This window comes from Amblyomma americanum, chromosome 5, assembly GCF_052857255.1.
Source record: "Amblyomma americanum isolate KBUSLIRL-KWMA chromosome 5, ASM5285725v1, whole genome shotgun sequence".
Lineage (NCBI taxonomy): Eukaryota > Metazoa > Arthropoda > Arachnida > Ixodida > Ixodidae > Amblyomma > Amblyomma americanum.
The window spans coordinates 146,337,120-146,351,657 of record NC_135501.1 but is presented as its reverse complement, the minus strand read 5'-3'; the positions used below and the strand labels follow the sequence as shown (position 1 = coordinate 146,351,657).

Below are 14,538 nucleotides of genomic sequence, written 5' to 3'. Positions count from 1 at the left end.
CGCTTTCGCTTTGTATATCCTGGATTAGCTGGGCTAATTCACATATATTTTTTTCATTTTCGTTCCTTTAGGGGCGCGGTTCGGGTGTCCGTCGAGATATGTGAGGCAGGCGTCCTATCCTTGTTTTACATCTAGGTATACATTCAAAGTCAACCTTGCGGCCCCGCTGACGACTCGAAAAGTTGGCGCTTCAAAAACCGTCTCTCTTCTACTGTAAAAATGAAAATTGGTTTTTAGGCACAGGAAATGGCTCAATATCTGTCTCTCATATCGGCGGACACTGAGTGTCCAGGGGCCGTATTCCGAGTTTGTCATAATAAAAAGCGTCATAATCTGTCGCAGCGGCCACACCTGATTGGTAGAAATGCCGGAAGCGGATGTGGTGGTTCGGATGCAGGACCGACGTTGTGACGTCAAACGCCTAGCAGATGCTCAAAGGCAGCCAACATGGCAGCGCGCATAGAAGCGGAGCCTGTCGCTTCGAAGTGAACTTGTCGATGTTACTACGTTTTTCGACACGTGAACTGGCTAGAAACTGCGCACGAGGCTTTCGATTTGTCTTATCTTGCCTATAACAAATTGAATGGACGATAAATTTGGCCAGTTTTTTTTATTTCGTTGGACGATTTGGTACCTCCTAGGCCTAACGAGCACCGGTTTGTTGTCGTGGCCTCCGCGGCGCGCGAGCTCACCGAAGAGGCCACATTGTGGTAGAAATTGTTCTCTTCATTCAAACCGGATGGCGCCACTATCAACGGAGTTATCTCGTTTGGGTACATTGAATGATGTAATACAAACCATAATGCCTCGCAAAATGCATGCGTTTACTGCGAGCAAACGTGCATTTCGTGTTCTAGAACTCTATATTAGCTACTGAAGCTCCCTGCACCATGGTCGTGCGTATTGCCTGGTAGCGTGAAACTGCTCTTGTGCACTTATGCTCAGTCGCCAGTGGCGCGCTACTAGTATGTAAGTGAGTGTTTGATGTAAAACAGAAACGAAAACTAAGGTAAAAGATTTTTGCTAACTCCGGCATTTGCCATCACTACGGCGGCGGCACCTGAGCTGGGGCAGCGGAAATAAAGGATAACAGGCAGTTTGAAGAAGTGAAATGAAAGACTTGAGGGGACAGCAAGAAATGATGGAGAGAAAGGTGATAGATACAATTTTTACATAACAATACATTTGTACAAGTTGCGGGCGTGCAGAGTTAATAAAAGAAAGAAAAGCACACGCTCACAACACTGCCCACAATAGCTGGGGTGGGGCGCCCAGCTGTTAATCGTCCGAGGTAGCACACGCGGAGCGTTCGGTCACTGCATGTAACTACCTGGCACAAAACTCACGGGTCGTCAAGCCCGTGTGTTCGAGGAATGCACAGAGGCTCACCAAGGTTCGCTCACGGGTGCGCGCACTGTCCTGCGGTCACAGTGAGCCTTGAGCGAGTCTCGAAGTATGCCCAGCGCCCTGTAGGCCGCGAGCATATCGCGACGAGTGTCGGCAAGCGTGGCACAGCGAAGGAGCAGGTGCTCCAGTGTTTCCACTGCACCGCAGCCATCACACACACCAAGACTCGCTACTACACCGACGCGTTTGACATTGCCAGAGGTGGTTTTTATTCTACCCTTATCCTTTCTTCCTGTCCCCTCACCTCTTTCAATTCATTTCTGCATTCTGCTTGCTATACTTCTGCTGCCCCAGCTCAGGTGCTTCAGTATCGATGGCATATGCGAGGGCTAGCAGAAATCTTTTCTTTCCTTGTTTATTATAATTTTTAATAAAACCACTTACTACTATTACGTCCCTTACGGTTCTCGAGAGCCGCGGTGGTGTGGCTCTGCATTGAGCGCGCGAGTGAGCTTGCAAGTTAGTTTTCAGGCGTCAGTGTGGGCGTGCATGCGCTTCATAGCGTGGGGAACCTATGAAAACTTCGTCTGCGAAGTCCGCAAAGAGACACAGAGCAAGAAGTTTTTTTAGGTCATCCTTTTATTTATTTGCTGGAGAAAAATTGAAAACCTAACAGCGGCATCTCGCGGTTCTTGCAGCGCTTGCATAAAAGGAATGAAAAACGTAAACTACCGTCTGCAGAATCGTCCGATCACAACAGCAACTTACGTTCAGCGATGTTGCAGACGGCAAGTCGCCACGACGTCTGTGTGCAGCACAACACAGAGCGCGCCTTCTGCAGCGAGTGACACTTTTTCCTCTCCGTTTCCTTTTACCCTCAAGATAAACGCAAAACGCCGGCTCGTGCGAACGCTACCTTCTATACCTACCATGGGCGATCGACGGCTGTAGCCGCCGCCTTCAATCACTGCAAAGCAATGCGTAGTTGAGTGCAAATTATCTTCTTTAAGTACACCTCCGGCCTTTACGGTACAAAAAAAGTGTACCAGAGATATAGTTTTTATTTGTTGAAGTCCATTGTGTAAATGAAGCAGCTTTGATATTACCTCTTTACTGTGGAATGTGATGCGAAACTAAACGTGTGGCTGAAATTTTCTTCTGTCGAATATGCCCCATCCCATTTTTCAGCAAAGATCAATAGCGACGCTGGACGTTTCGCTGCGGCAACCGCAACGCAGTGACATCCTGCCGCCCCTCACAGTTGCAATCGAAACGACATCCGCTTCCGGCGTTTCGACCAATCAGGTGTGGCCGCTGCATGAGATTATGACGCTTGTTATTATGACACAAACTCGGAATACGGCCCCCGTACGCTGTCCGTGACGTAGGACGAAAACTGGCGGCTGAAGTGACAGCCCTTGTATTTGTATTTTTCACGCGAAAACGTACAGGAACGATTTAAAGTTTTAATTAAGAGAGACAGAACAGAAAGAAATGACAAAATAAAAGAAACAACACGTTTGAGTATTATCGTTCACGTAAGCAGAACTCGCACAGAACCACTGCAGGTCAGACAGGCTGCCCCGTAAGTGTGGTTTTTTTTTTAAAATTCTTTTTATAGGAGAACGGCGATCATAATTCCTGCCGTTTTTATAAATAGTACGTAGCGTCCAGTTTGACATGTGTCACATATTGTAAAGGAGAAATGGTGTGAAGCGGCGCGTTTTTTTTTTAAAAGAACCGAGCGTGAAACGAAAATCATGTTAATCTTATAAAACGGTTGTGGCTCCAATCCACGCTGTAAAGGTGGTTGGACAGAGAAGCTGTAGAACGACACCCAATTACCCATTGCGACGTCACTTGAAAATTAACACACGTAGCACTACAAAGAGAGAAAAGAGAGACAAGTTAAATCTACTTATATTACCCTTTATTACATCACAACGGCATTCACGACTGCTTTATGACCAGTATGATATACACTGATATTTTCAGTTCTAACTGTAGAGATATTCTTTGCTAAGGTTAAATCATTGCATGAACCATGAATGGTTGTTGGTTGAGTTGCATTGATGAAACAGTGTTCCCATTGTTCGCGCGCACGCCTTATCATCTATTATGTGGTTTTGATGCTTGTTTTGTGTGTTTTCTTAATGAAACTGAGTACTGAGCTGCATGCTGTATGCCTGATTTTGAAGATTTACCATTTTATATTTTTAATATTGTTTATTTTTAATTTTGTTTATTAATTATAGTATTTTATTTTAATTTTTATATCTTTTCTCTATTTTTATTTCTGTTCTTTATTTTCAATGCTATTTTTCTTATTACGACTGGTTTATGATCAGTATGATATACCATTTCTATGCTTTTGGGCACTTTCCCGCTATGAGTAGCATTCAATTTTTAGCCTGGCGTTTTTTGCTGACGACAACGAGAACGACACGAAAATTTCCCGGGCGGTAGAAGTATACAGTATCGCTGTAAAAATCCTGTTCCGACGAGCTTCTGTTCGCAACATTCTTCCATTTAAAGGTGAGTTGGACAGCGAATGGACATGTTTTTGTCGCAGGTCGAGCATGCGAAGTAGACAGCAACAGCATTAACTGCGACAATTGGCGACCTATAAATCGTATGTGTTTCTCTCGAAGCGAGGTTTTTTAGTGTATCCACGTTCCATGAAATTCGAATGTTGTAAATATGAAGTTAATCGAATTCAAACTTGCTTTGAATGGAAGAGTGAGAGGCGAACGAAAACTCAGAATAAATTTAGGCAATCGTACTTCAACCAAAACGGGAGTAGGGCTTGGGAACGGCGTATGCTTGGCAGAACGCTACAGCAAGAAGCCTTAGGTTAATGCGCCACTTAGGTTAATGCGCGACTGAGGTTTCATCTGTCCCAGAGGGCCAGTTATGCGCGTTTCCTTTGCCTTAGACAAAAATTGAAGATGGATTTTGAAAATTGGTTTCTGAGGAAAGGAAATACCCGCCGCGGTCTATCAGTGTTTGGGCGCCTGGCTATTAATCCGGAATACCCCGGATCGTACCCGACCGCGGCGGCCGCGTTTCAATGGAGGCGAAACGCAAAGACGCCCGTGTGGTGTGCGGTGTCAGTGAACGTCAAAGATCCCCAGGTGGTCGAAATTATTCCGGAGACCGCCACTACTACGTCTTTGCTCCTTCATTCTTTCAATCTCTCCTTTATCTCTTCTTTACTGCGCGGTTAAGGTGTCCGCCGATATGTGACAGATACTGCGCCATTTCGTTTCCCCAACAAGCAATTAAAAAAAGGAAAGGAAATCGCGCAGTAGCTGTCTCACATATATCGGTGGTCACCCGAACCGCACCGTAAGGAAGAGAGTGAGTGAAAGACTTTATTGTCCAACAGAAGAAGACGATCTCATCCTACCCTCCGGCTCTCCCTCTCAGTCGAGACCCGCTGCGGTGGCTCAGTGGTTATGGCGCTCGACTACTGATCCGGAGTTCCCGGGCTCGAACCCAACCGCGGCGGCGGCGTTTTTATGGAGGAAAAACGCCAAGGCGCCCGTGTGCTGTGCGATGTCAATGCACGTTAAAGATCCCCAGGTGGTCGAAATTTTTCCGGAGCCCTCCACTACGGCACATGTTTCTTCCTTTCTTCTTTCACTTCCTCCTTTATCCCTTCCCTTACGGCGTGGTTCAGGTGTCCAACGATATATGAGACAGACACTGCGCCATTTCCTTTCCCCAAAAACTAATTAATATTACTCTCAGTCGAGAGATGGGAGCCAGGAGGGATCGGGGGGTGGGGACAGGGTCGCCGCGTTAGACGCTGGCCTGGATTTCTTGATTCCCGGCGGCCTCTTCAGGCAGTCGGACGGCGAGGTCGTTCCAGGTCATTCTGAAGCATACGCGACGACTGCTTTACCTAGCGTAGTGAAGCTCTTCGCTTCAAAAAAGTTAATGTGGAATATCTCAGCTAATCCAGGATATACAAAGCGAAAGATGTCGGCGTCCAGTGTGTTCATTGGCGTTGGCGTGGACAATGTACTAGACGGCGATGGCTTTGAGCAAAGGAAGGGCGCACAACTTGGTCCCTGGATATGTGGACGCCTAATTCGTGCTTTGATACATGTGGCGGTGGTGAGAGAGATATGTGGTTTGAATGCATTAGCGCTGACAACGTTGTGGCTAACATGTGGCACTGCATCAATGACTAGGTCGCAGCGTTCATTCGGGGATCAATCTCTCGCGATCAACTATTAACTGCATGCCATCTCCAGGGTGGCAGGGAGGGCGCGCTGCATATCCAGTGCGCGGAACGCAATCAAAGCAGGCTTTTGCACTTGAACACCAATGCCACATACATGAAAGCGAGATTGAGGTCTCCACTGAGCGTTTTTATGGAGGCAAAACATTAACGCACCCATGTGCTCTGCGATGTCAGTGCACATTAAAGATCCCCAGGTGGTCGAAAATATTCCGGAGCCCTCCACTACGGCACCCTTTCTTCCTTTCTTCTTACAATCCCTCCCTTATCCCTTTCCTTACGGCGCGGTTCAGGTGGCCGCTGATATGTGAGGCAGATACAGTTGAACTTCCTTTCCCCAAAAGCAGCAATTTGAATTTCATTTCAAATAAATTTGATTATATATTATATAGCCGTCGAAGGAGAATACCATGAGGTAATCCATGTACAGTAACGCCTTACGCATCATTACTAAGATGAAAACACGCACGCTAAAGTTAGATGCCTATACTCCTTTAACTTTTTGAACATTTTAACGCATGCGTTCTTCAGAGCAGAACTTTGCGTATTATTGGAGGAAAACCAGCAAGCGTTTATAACGTTTACTGGAACTGAAATCTCTTTTGTTTTTCTCGCATCTCTTCGGTTGGCTTACGGCGCCATCTTTAATAATTGTTTTTTTGGGGATGGAATGGAAATGACGCGGTATCTGTTTCTTATATTGTAGGGCACCGGAAGCGCTCCGTAAGGGAAGGGATAAAAGATGGCGTGAAAGAAGAAAGGAAGAGAGAGGTGCCGTAGTGGAGGGCTCCGGAATAGCTTCGACCACCCATGGGGATTGCACAGCACGTGGGCGCCTTAGCGTTTTGCCTCCATATAAAGGCAGCCGCCGCGGTCGGGTTCGAACCCGGGAACTCCGGATGAGTAGCCGAGCGCCTTAACCACTGAGCGCCCTAACCATCGCGGCGTGTTGCCGCCATCTTTCTGCGACAATTTCGTCACCGCCAAACAGGACAGATTTTTCGTCTTCCTTGTGCCTTTCCTCTGTGTTCAGTTCTGTAGCATTGGGATAACATAAAGCCTGACGAACGTTACGCTTGCCAACCTCATTACTCACCACTCTGTTCATAATTTTTCTTTGAAGAGAAATTGTTGAAATCGAAAACTGGATCTTCGATACGAAGTTTGCAATACATTTGTTTCCTGACTGCATTAAATGTTTTAGGGTATTCTTTGATGCTGTTGGTAACTTTCCGTTGCTCTTTTCTTAATGGATCTTCTATTAGCGATATTCCTACTGGATCTCCCAGAGAGACCCATGTGGTATTTATGTTTGTAAAAATACATGAGTACTCTTTTAATATCCCGGTGAGCTCACAACTGTATTGGTGGGGCAGATTTACATTGCAATCCATACATGTATTTAACAGTTAGCTGTACAAGAAACCTTGTACCGTTTCAGGACGTTCGATGTCCGCAGAAGTGCACACACAATGTAGAGGTCGCATCTGCGTGCCTTTCCTCTCTGTTTCCGCATGCAAATCAAGGAGATTGAGTTATATATTAACCACAGATATTCCAGAGTGGAAGAGCTCAAAATTTCGCGATAAAATAATTCCCCGCTGATGTCATGGTACGATTCGAGCACATTGTTCTGGAAAGGTATGCTGCGTTTATAATAATAATTGTTTTTTTTGGGGGAAAGGAAATGGCGCAGTATCTGTCTCAGATATCGTTGGTCTGGCCACAGTTTTGGCTGCATCGAGCTTGACGGGTAGCTCTAATTGTGCTCGCCGCGGCTGTTAGAAGCATGTGGTCAAAATACATCACACCCAGCACCGAAGTATGCGTACTGAGCACATTAGTTTGGGGTGACAGGTGAGCAGGTGAGCAGGCGTTGCAAGAGCTGCGCCTAAGGGTTCACAAAACTTCAAGGCGATAACTTCTCAGGGGACTTTTCCTGGTGGTAAAAGGCGTCCAGAATCTCACAGGATGTCGGAGATATGTGTCTTTTTAGGTATCAGTATATTGTTACTCTTCGACAATAAAATTCCTATCAAGGTGGTTGTCACAGCTATGGAGGATGCCCCCCCCCCCCCCCTCGACGTGTAGTTGAAAATGGCGACAAAGTGGCTCTAATATATGATAAAAAATGTTGTGTCATCGGGTTGTAATGCAAAATTTTCAGTAAAAGTGTGCAGTAGCCCGATTTCGCAGCAGAACTGCTTTGGTTGCGACGTTATTTGACGAAGGAATACCACGGAATGTGATGTCGTTACAGTAAGATTGTATGTCGTTCCGACAAAATCACATCCAGCATTTTTACAAGTATAGTTGTTTCACGCTAGAAAATTCCGTCGTTTTCGACAGGACTGTGTGGCCACTTAGTGAGAGTGGGCCCGGCGTGTGATGAAGTTCACTGAAAGGTACTGTGCGCTGCTTCCTGCTAAACAGGGCCAACCAGCTCAAGGGAAGAAAAATCTCCCCGCCCTAGTGGCGAGTGGGTTGGGGGATGCCACTTCTGTAGGATGATCAAGCTCTTTTCTCCTCCTCCTCCTCGTTGACAACGGATAACACCGTTATTCGAGGCAGTTCTAGACATGACTGATGTTGACAAAAACGAAGCTACGGAAGTGATAAAACGGAGCTCGGAGGGCGAGAGATGAAATATTTTTACTTGCAAAATATTTTTTTTTGCAGTAATTTGATTCTCAGAACAGGAGCATGCAAACTCCTCCAGTTTATCATGGCCGTGTGAAATTGTTTAGCTCAAATAAGGAGATGGCTATAAACTTATATATGGAACAGTTCGACTGCACCGGCTGCAAGTGACAAGTTTAAGCCGTAGTTAGTGACCATGATTTCTTCAGATTAAATTACTCATGCCTAGCCTTGAAGGCTTGCAAGCTTGTGAGGTTTACATCGGGGCCTCGGTGTGGCAACAGGCGGTGGCGGGGGGATGTTGCGGATAATGTTGCTAGGTCTTTTCTGCAAGGAAGGTCGAATGTCTGGGAATATATTTCCGTTCAAAGATGCGCTATGGCCCTACACTTTGCCCCTGAGCCTGTTACGCTGCCTCACCTTGTTCGCATTAAACATAAACGGAAGACTACCCCATTTAGTTCTTGTTATTAGTAAAAATAGATTCTATGTCTCTTTCAAGCCATGTTGAAATTTTCTCCGGTAGCACAGAACGCATTAATTGCGGAGATGAGAGGATGTACAAATGTTCCTGCCATTCACTTTAAGATTTCGGCGTTTACAGCGAGGACTATTCCGTGATCACTGATTCGAAGTGAATGGCGTTGCAGTTTAGCCTCTGATATCCGACCTTAGAAACGGTGTCATTGCATTGCAGCTTACCTGTGAAGTCGAAAGCAAATGGCGGCACCCACATTTCATTTTTGGTCATTTTGTCTCTTATGAAAGTACCGTTTTCAGTGAAGTTGCGTCTTTCTTCATTAGACCGCGGTAATCTATTGATGTAGGCGGTCTTCAGTTTGTTATTTGACCTGATTTAATAAGTCATGAATAACGAAGCTAGTTCAGCACACTGCTGGAAAAACATTGTTCTTTTTTTCTGTCCAATACAAGGAAAAAATGAAGGGAAAGTTAAAGGCTACTATCTTGAGGCCCTCCTTAGCGAATAGTTTCGACAGAATTACAGAACACACACACACACACACACACACACACACACACACACACACACACACACACACACACACACACACACACACACACACACACACACACACACACACACACACACACACACACACACACACACACACACACACACACACACACACACACACACACACACACACACACACACACACACACACACACACACACACACACACACACACACACACACACACACACACACACACACACACACACACACACACACACACACACACACACACACACACACACACACACACACACACACACACACACACACACACACACACACACACACACACACACACACACACACACACACACACACACACACACACACACACACACACACACACACACACACACACACACACACACACACACACACACACACACACACACACACACACACACACACACACACACACACACACACACACACACACACACACACACACACACACACACACACACACACACACACACACACACACACACACACACACACACACACACACACACACACACACACACACACACACACACACACACACACACACACACACACACACACACACACACACACACACACACACACACACACACACACACACACACACACACACACACACACACACACACACACACACACACACACACACACACACACACACACACACACACACACACACACACACACACACACACACACACACACACACACACACACACACACACACACACACACTCTCTTTGTTGCACTCTACACAGTTCTGTCATGCAGTATCCAGTAGTACAAATCACAATAAAAAATATTTACATTTTTTTTGCTTTATATGTGACAAGAAGAAAAGTGGAAAAAAAATGAACACAGCTGCAAAGCTCATTCATCGCGGCGAACATGTGTACATATAAAAAAAAGAGAAAAAAACGAAGAATTGCGACATCCAAAACACACAGTAAAAAGGAACTGCTTTACAGACGCTACACGCGACTTGGAAAGATAAGTCACTTGTAGTGAATATCTTCCTTGATAGCCAGTGTTTTTACCGTTTTTTTCCTTCAATGATTTGTTTAGGTCGACATCATCTGACAGTTTCTTTAGAAGCACCTGAATTTGGTAAATTAATTGCTGTTTGCCATAATTCGAGCGCGTTCGAGGCTTTCTGCGCTTTTACCTCCGAAGGGCGAGCGTGTGTGTTTCAGCGGGACAGGTACCTACGTGAAGTTGATGTTTTTGTACGTGCTGCAATAAATTTACACAATAAACTTCATCAGCTCTTATCAGAGAATACTTTGCAAACAGTGGGCCTGTTGATAATTCTTGTGGGTGTCCTGTGTACTTTTCAAGTAACCGAAGTACGCGCTACTATAATTTTAGTATTCGGAGGTAATTTTTACTAGAGTTTGTACCCCAAACCAAAAAGCAGTAGCAAAATCTGTAATAAGAGAGAGTATAATAAAGAGAAATTTTAGGCCACAAAGCTATAAGTGAACGTATTCTATATTGGCAGCCGAGCAATGTACTGAGCTCCATAGCAAGATTATCAATGTGGGTGTTCCAAGACAAGTTTTCTTGAAACCATACACCCAGAAATTTTTGCTTCCACTCTTGCTTTAACTGAGCGCCCGGATATGCAACATGAATATCATTGTTCATTTGTTTATTAATTAGAGCGTATTTAATATATTTGGTTTTATTAGTATTCAACTGCAACCTGTTGGCATGTAACCAGTCGGAAAGTAACTCCATATAATTATTAACAATCTCCTGAAGCTCCTGAACCTATTCGCTCGTCTTTCACAAGCAGATAACCATGCCGGGGAGCGACGGAGAAGTTGCGGAGGACGTCGGCGCCCTGAGCAAACAGTATCCAGAGGACAGTGTCAGCTCCGCGCTCACCTACAAGCCTCGCCCTGACGACGTGTTCGTCGTGAGCTTCTCCCCTCTCTGCGGAGCCGAGTTTGTGCAACTCGTCGTCTATCATATACTGCACGAGAGGGCGCCACCATCCTCGGTCCTTGAACGCGCAGCTCACCTGCCGCTCTTGGAAATGCAGGTAGGTCCTTGCATAGAATACAGAGCAGAAATGATCAGACGCTATTTCGCCCTGGGGTAGCCGCACCGTATTCCTTCTCGCCAGCGGCAAATGCCAAGAAATGGAAGTGCTTTTCGTTTTTACTCATCAGAGACGCAATTGGGCAAGAATCACGGAAAGCGTCAATGAGGAAGGAGCCCACTTTGAGAGAGTACTTAACGAAGATTTCGAAGTTAATTCATCGTTGTAGTTCTGTTTCTTCGTAAATATTTGATAAATGTTGTACTTTTGCAAGCGCTGCTATTCCTCGTAGCTTTGGGTGAAATGAATGCGATGCAATTCTGGATTTGACATGTTTGCCACAGTGCTTTAAAACTTCCTTAAAAGCAGAAATACGATGCTGACAGAAGCTAATCGTGCACATAATTAGTACTGCAATCAAATTCGCTTCAATAAGCCAATCAGTGCTCTCACACAGGAAGGCGGGACTAAAAAATTACATTTTTTGTAACTCACGCATAAGAAAACCCAGATGTGTTACACACCACTTTTATTGCACACAAAATGGAAGAATGGATTGCTGAAGTGCGTGGCGAATACAGTATACACTTATCAGGCTTCATCCTTCAGGTTATTGGCGGCTACTGGCGGTGCGAAGCTTGCTTTGACGAGATCCTATCCATCACAGTAGAGTGGACTATATGCGTCATTTGTCTATGTGCCCTTCACTGCTTCTACTCCTCTTTGATCAGAGACACTGGCACATGACAGAGCAGCACATCAAGAATATCAGAGGTGAACATTAGACAATCTTTAAATATGCTCACATTGCAGGTTTTTTGGGGAAAATTATTGTTAAAACTGCCAAATATCCCTATTTACCTTTAGAAATCTGTGTGGAGCATACTCGTCAAATGAAGAAAGAAATGCACGACCTTGGCATTCTTCTTCAGGTCACCATTGTGTAAACTATCCGTTTCGATTGCAGGGTGCCGAAGCAGTGGCCATCATGCCCCGACCTGGGAGTGTGCGAACCCATCTTCATTTTCATCTCCTTCCCCAAGCCGACTGCGCAAAGTACATCTACATCGCGAGGAACCCTTACGATTGCTGTGCATTTTTATTTGAGGAAGTCTTCAATGCAAAGAAACAAGAATGGTCTCCGGAGGACTTCCAGGCGTTCTTCGAGGATTTCGTGGAGGGCCGAGCCACGTGCGGGGACTACCTCGCGGAACTCCTGTACTGGTACAAGCGGAGGTTCGACGACAACGTTCTCTTGATCACGTACGAGGAACTGCTGGGAGACAAGAAGCCCTTAGTGTTGAGAATCGCTGACTTTTTGACCGACGAAGGAGAATGCGGCCAGAAGTTGAGGCGGAGCCGCAGGTTATTGGAAAGAATCTGCTCCCAGGCATGGAACGAAGGTGTGTGGGAAAGCATGGAGCCAAGACGGGTGATGCTGGAAGCAGCAGCCGTTGTGGACGCGGAAAAACCGGAATGGGCTAAACAATTTTTAAAGGCACAATCAGATGCTATGCTGGAGAAACAAACAGACGAGACGAAGAAACCAGAGATTAGACTTAACATGCCGTGCACGGCAGATATGCGGAAAAGAATGCTAGGTAGGATTGAGGTAGTTGCCGGACGCAATTGCAACGTCATGAGTTTGTGGGAATGGGAGGGATAAATTATTGTGGCTGGCTCTAGGAAAGCAAAAAGGATTAAAAGGGGTCGGGAGTAAGAATCCGTATTCAACATTTAAGTTTTCTCATGAGCACCAAAGGAAAACAATGCAGCCGTAACAAATGGAGGTTATCGGCCACGATAGGCACGACTGTTGTTCTTAGCAACGAACCACAGCTCGTAACTAGCACTGCTTTTTGTAATGTACCAGTCCTGACGTGGGGTAAGGTGTAATAAATAATTTGTCAACCAACACAGTGCGCAAGCTTTCCTTTCCATTGGATTCCGCCAAATAGGGAGTCATCAGTGGAACCTTAGTTATGAGTACTGTTAAGTGATTATGTCTAAAGCGTTGCCACAGTTACGGTGAAAACATCGGAAAGAAAAAGTAAGGAAGGTATTATAACAAACAATATACTTAGCTGTCTACAGAAGAGAGGCGTTCTGAACTTTTAGTCACTCACGTGGCACAACCAAACTGGGAACACTGGAATGTTAGTGAGAGCGTCTTGAAGAGTGACCGTGGGGGAATTTCGCTCCATGAGTGAATGGAAACCAGTAAACCCATTCAATTAAAAGTTTTGTACGTTGATGAATATGTTTTCTGCCTTTATTCCGCATTGCTTTGGAGGCGTGGCCATGCCCCACATAACCATTTAGATTAGGTGCCTCCACAAGCGAGCCTGGCGTCGACATCACTGATACATGCTGTTGGCTCGAAAGTCGAAAAGACGGCCTGCTTCTTGTTACTACGGGGCAGGAGGTTTTCCTTGAGTTTGCAGACAGCTAGAGCTGATTGTCTATTCGCACACAGCAGACTAAGGGGCGTCGCATCTAGTGGCTTTGTGTGTATGTCTCCCTACAGATGTGTTAATTCGGCGGTTCTCACATCGGTTGCTTCTTCCATGCTAGATGAGCACTGAGAGCTGGCTTAGCTGCATAGCAGGATAATCGACTTTAATTAAAGTAGTTGCATTGAGGTGCAGCGTGCTCTAAAGCAGGGAATCCTGAAAGCGTAACTTTCGTGTAGACCGCTAACTTTGCCATAAGTGATCGGAACTCCAGCTTTCAGATTGTTTTGACTAATTCTGCGGCGGAACAATGAGACGTTTGATAGATATATAGATAGATAAAGACGAGGAGGGTAAGGCAGAGATGTTAGTCAGAAAGGAGTTCCGGTTGGCTACCCTGCACTGGGGACGAGGAATTAAGGGACTAAAAGGAGGAAGAGAGAAGGGGAAAAAGGCATAACACACACACACACGCACAACACTCTCACAATTTGTCACTCAATCCAGTCGCTCTCAAGTAGGCAAAGAGTGCCTTGTATGCCTTGAGGGCAGTCGACTGCTGTGGCCACGGACCGAGGATCTTTTGCTCTGTTAATGGGCGAGGATCGAGGCAGTCAAGGGCACAACACAGTGTATGTCTTGCACTCGCAAATGCAGGGCACTCACACAGAAGATGAGCGATGGTCTCCTCACAGCCACAGCTTTCACAGGCGGGGCTGTCGGCCAACCCCATCCGGAAAGCATAGTGGTTGGTAAAAGC

The 14,538-nt window shown here is 45.7% G+C and overlaps 1 protein-coding gene across 2 annotated transcripts in view; it reads left to right on the top strand.

The window, feature by feature from the left end:
- Positions 1-13,413, top strand: part of LOC144132810 (sulfotransferase ssu-1-like) — an 82,200-nt gene extending 68,787 nt beyond the window's left edge. The window contains exons 1-3 of one of the 2 annotated variants that reach the window (XM_077665474.1): positions 3,788-3,882; positions 11,077-11,325; positions 12,293-13,413. In XM_077665474.1, coding sequence (XP_077521600.1) covers positions 11,083-11,325; positions 12,293-12,991 — 942 coding nt within the window. In that variant the 5' untranslated portion in view covers positions 3,788-3,882; positions 11,077-11,082 and the 3' untranslated portion in view covers positions 12,992-13,413. Of the gene's footprint in view, positions 1-3,787; positions 3,883-11,076; positions 11,326-12,292 lie in introns of those variants that run through there. The other variant, XM_077665473.1, reaches the window with a different exon arrangement.
- The last annotated feature ends 1,125 nt before the right edge of the window (positions 13,414-14,538 follow it).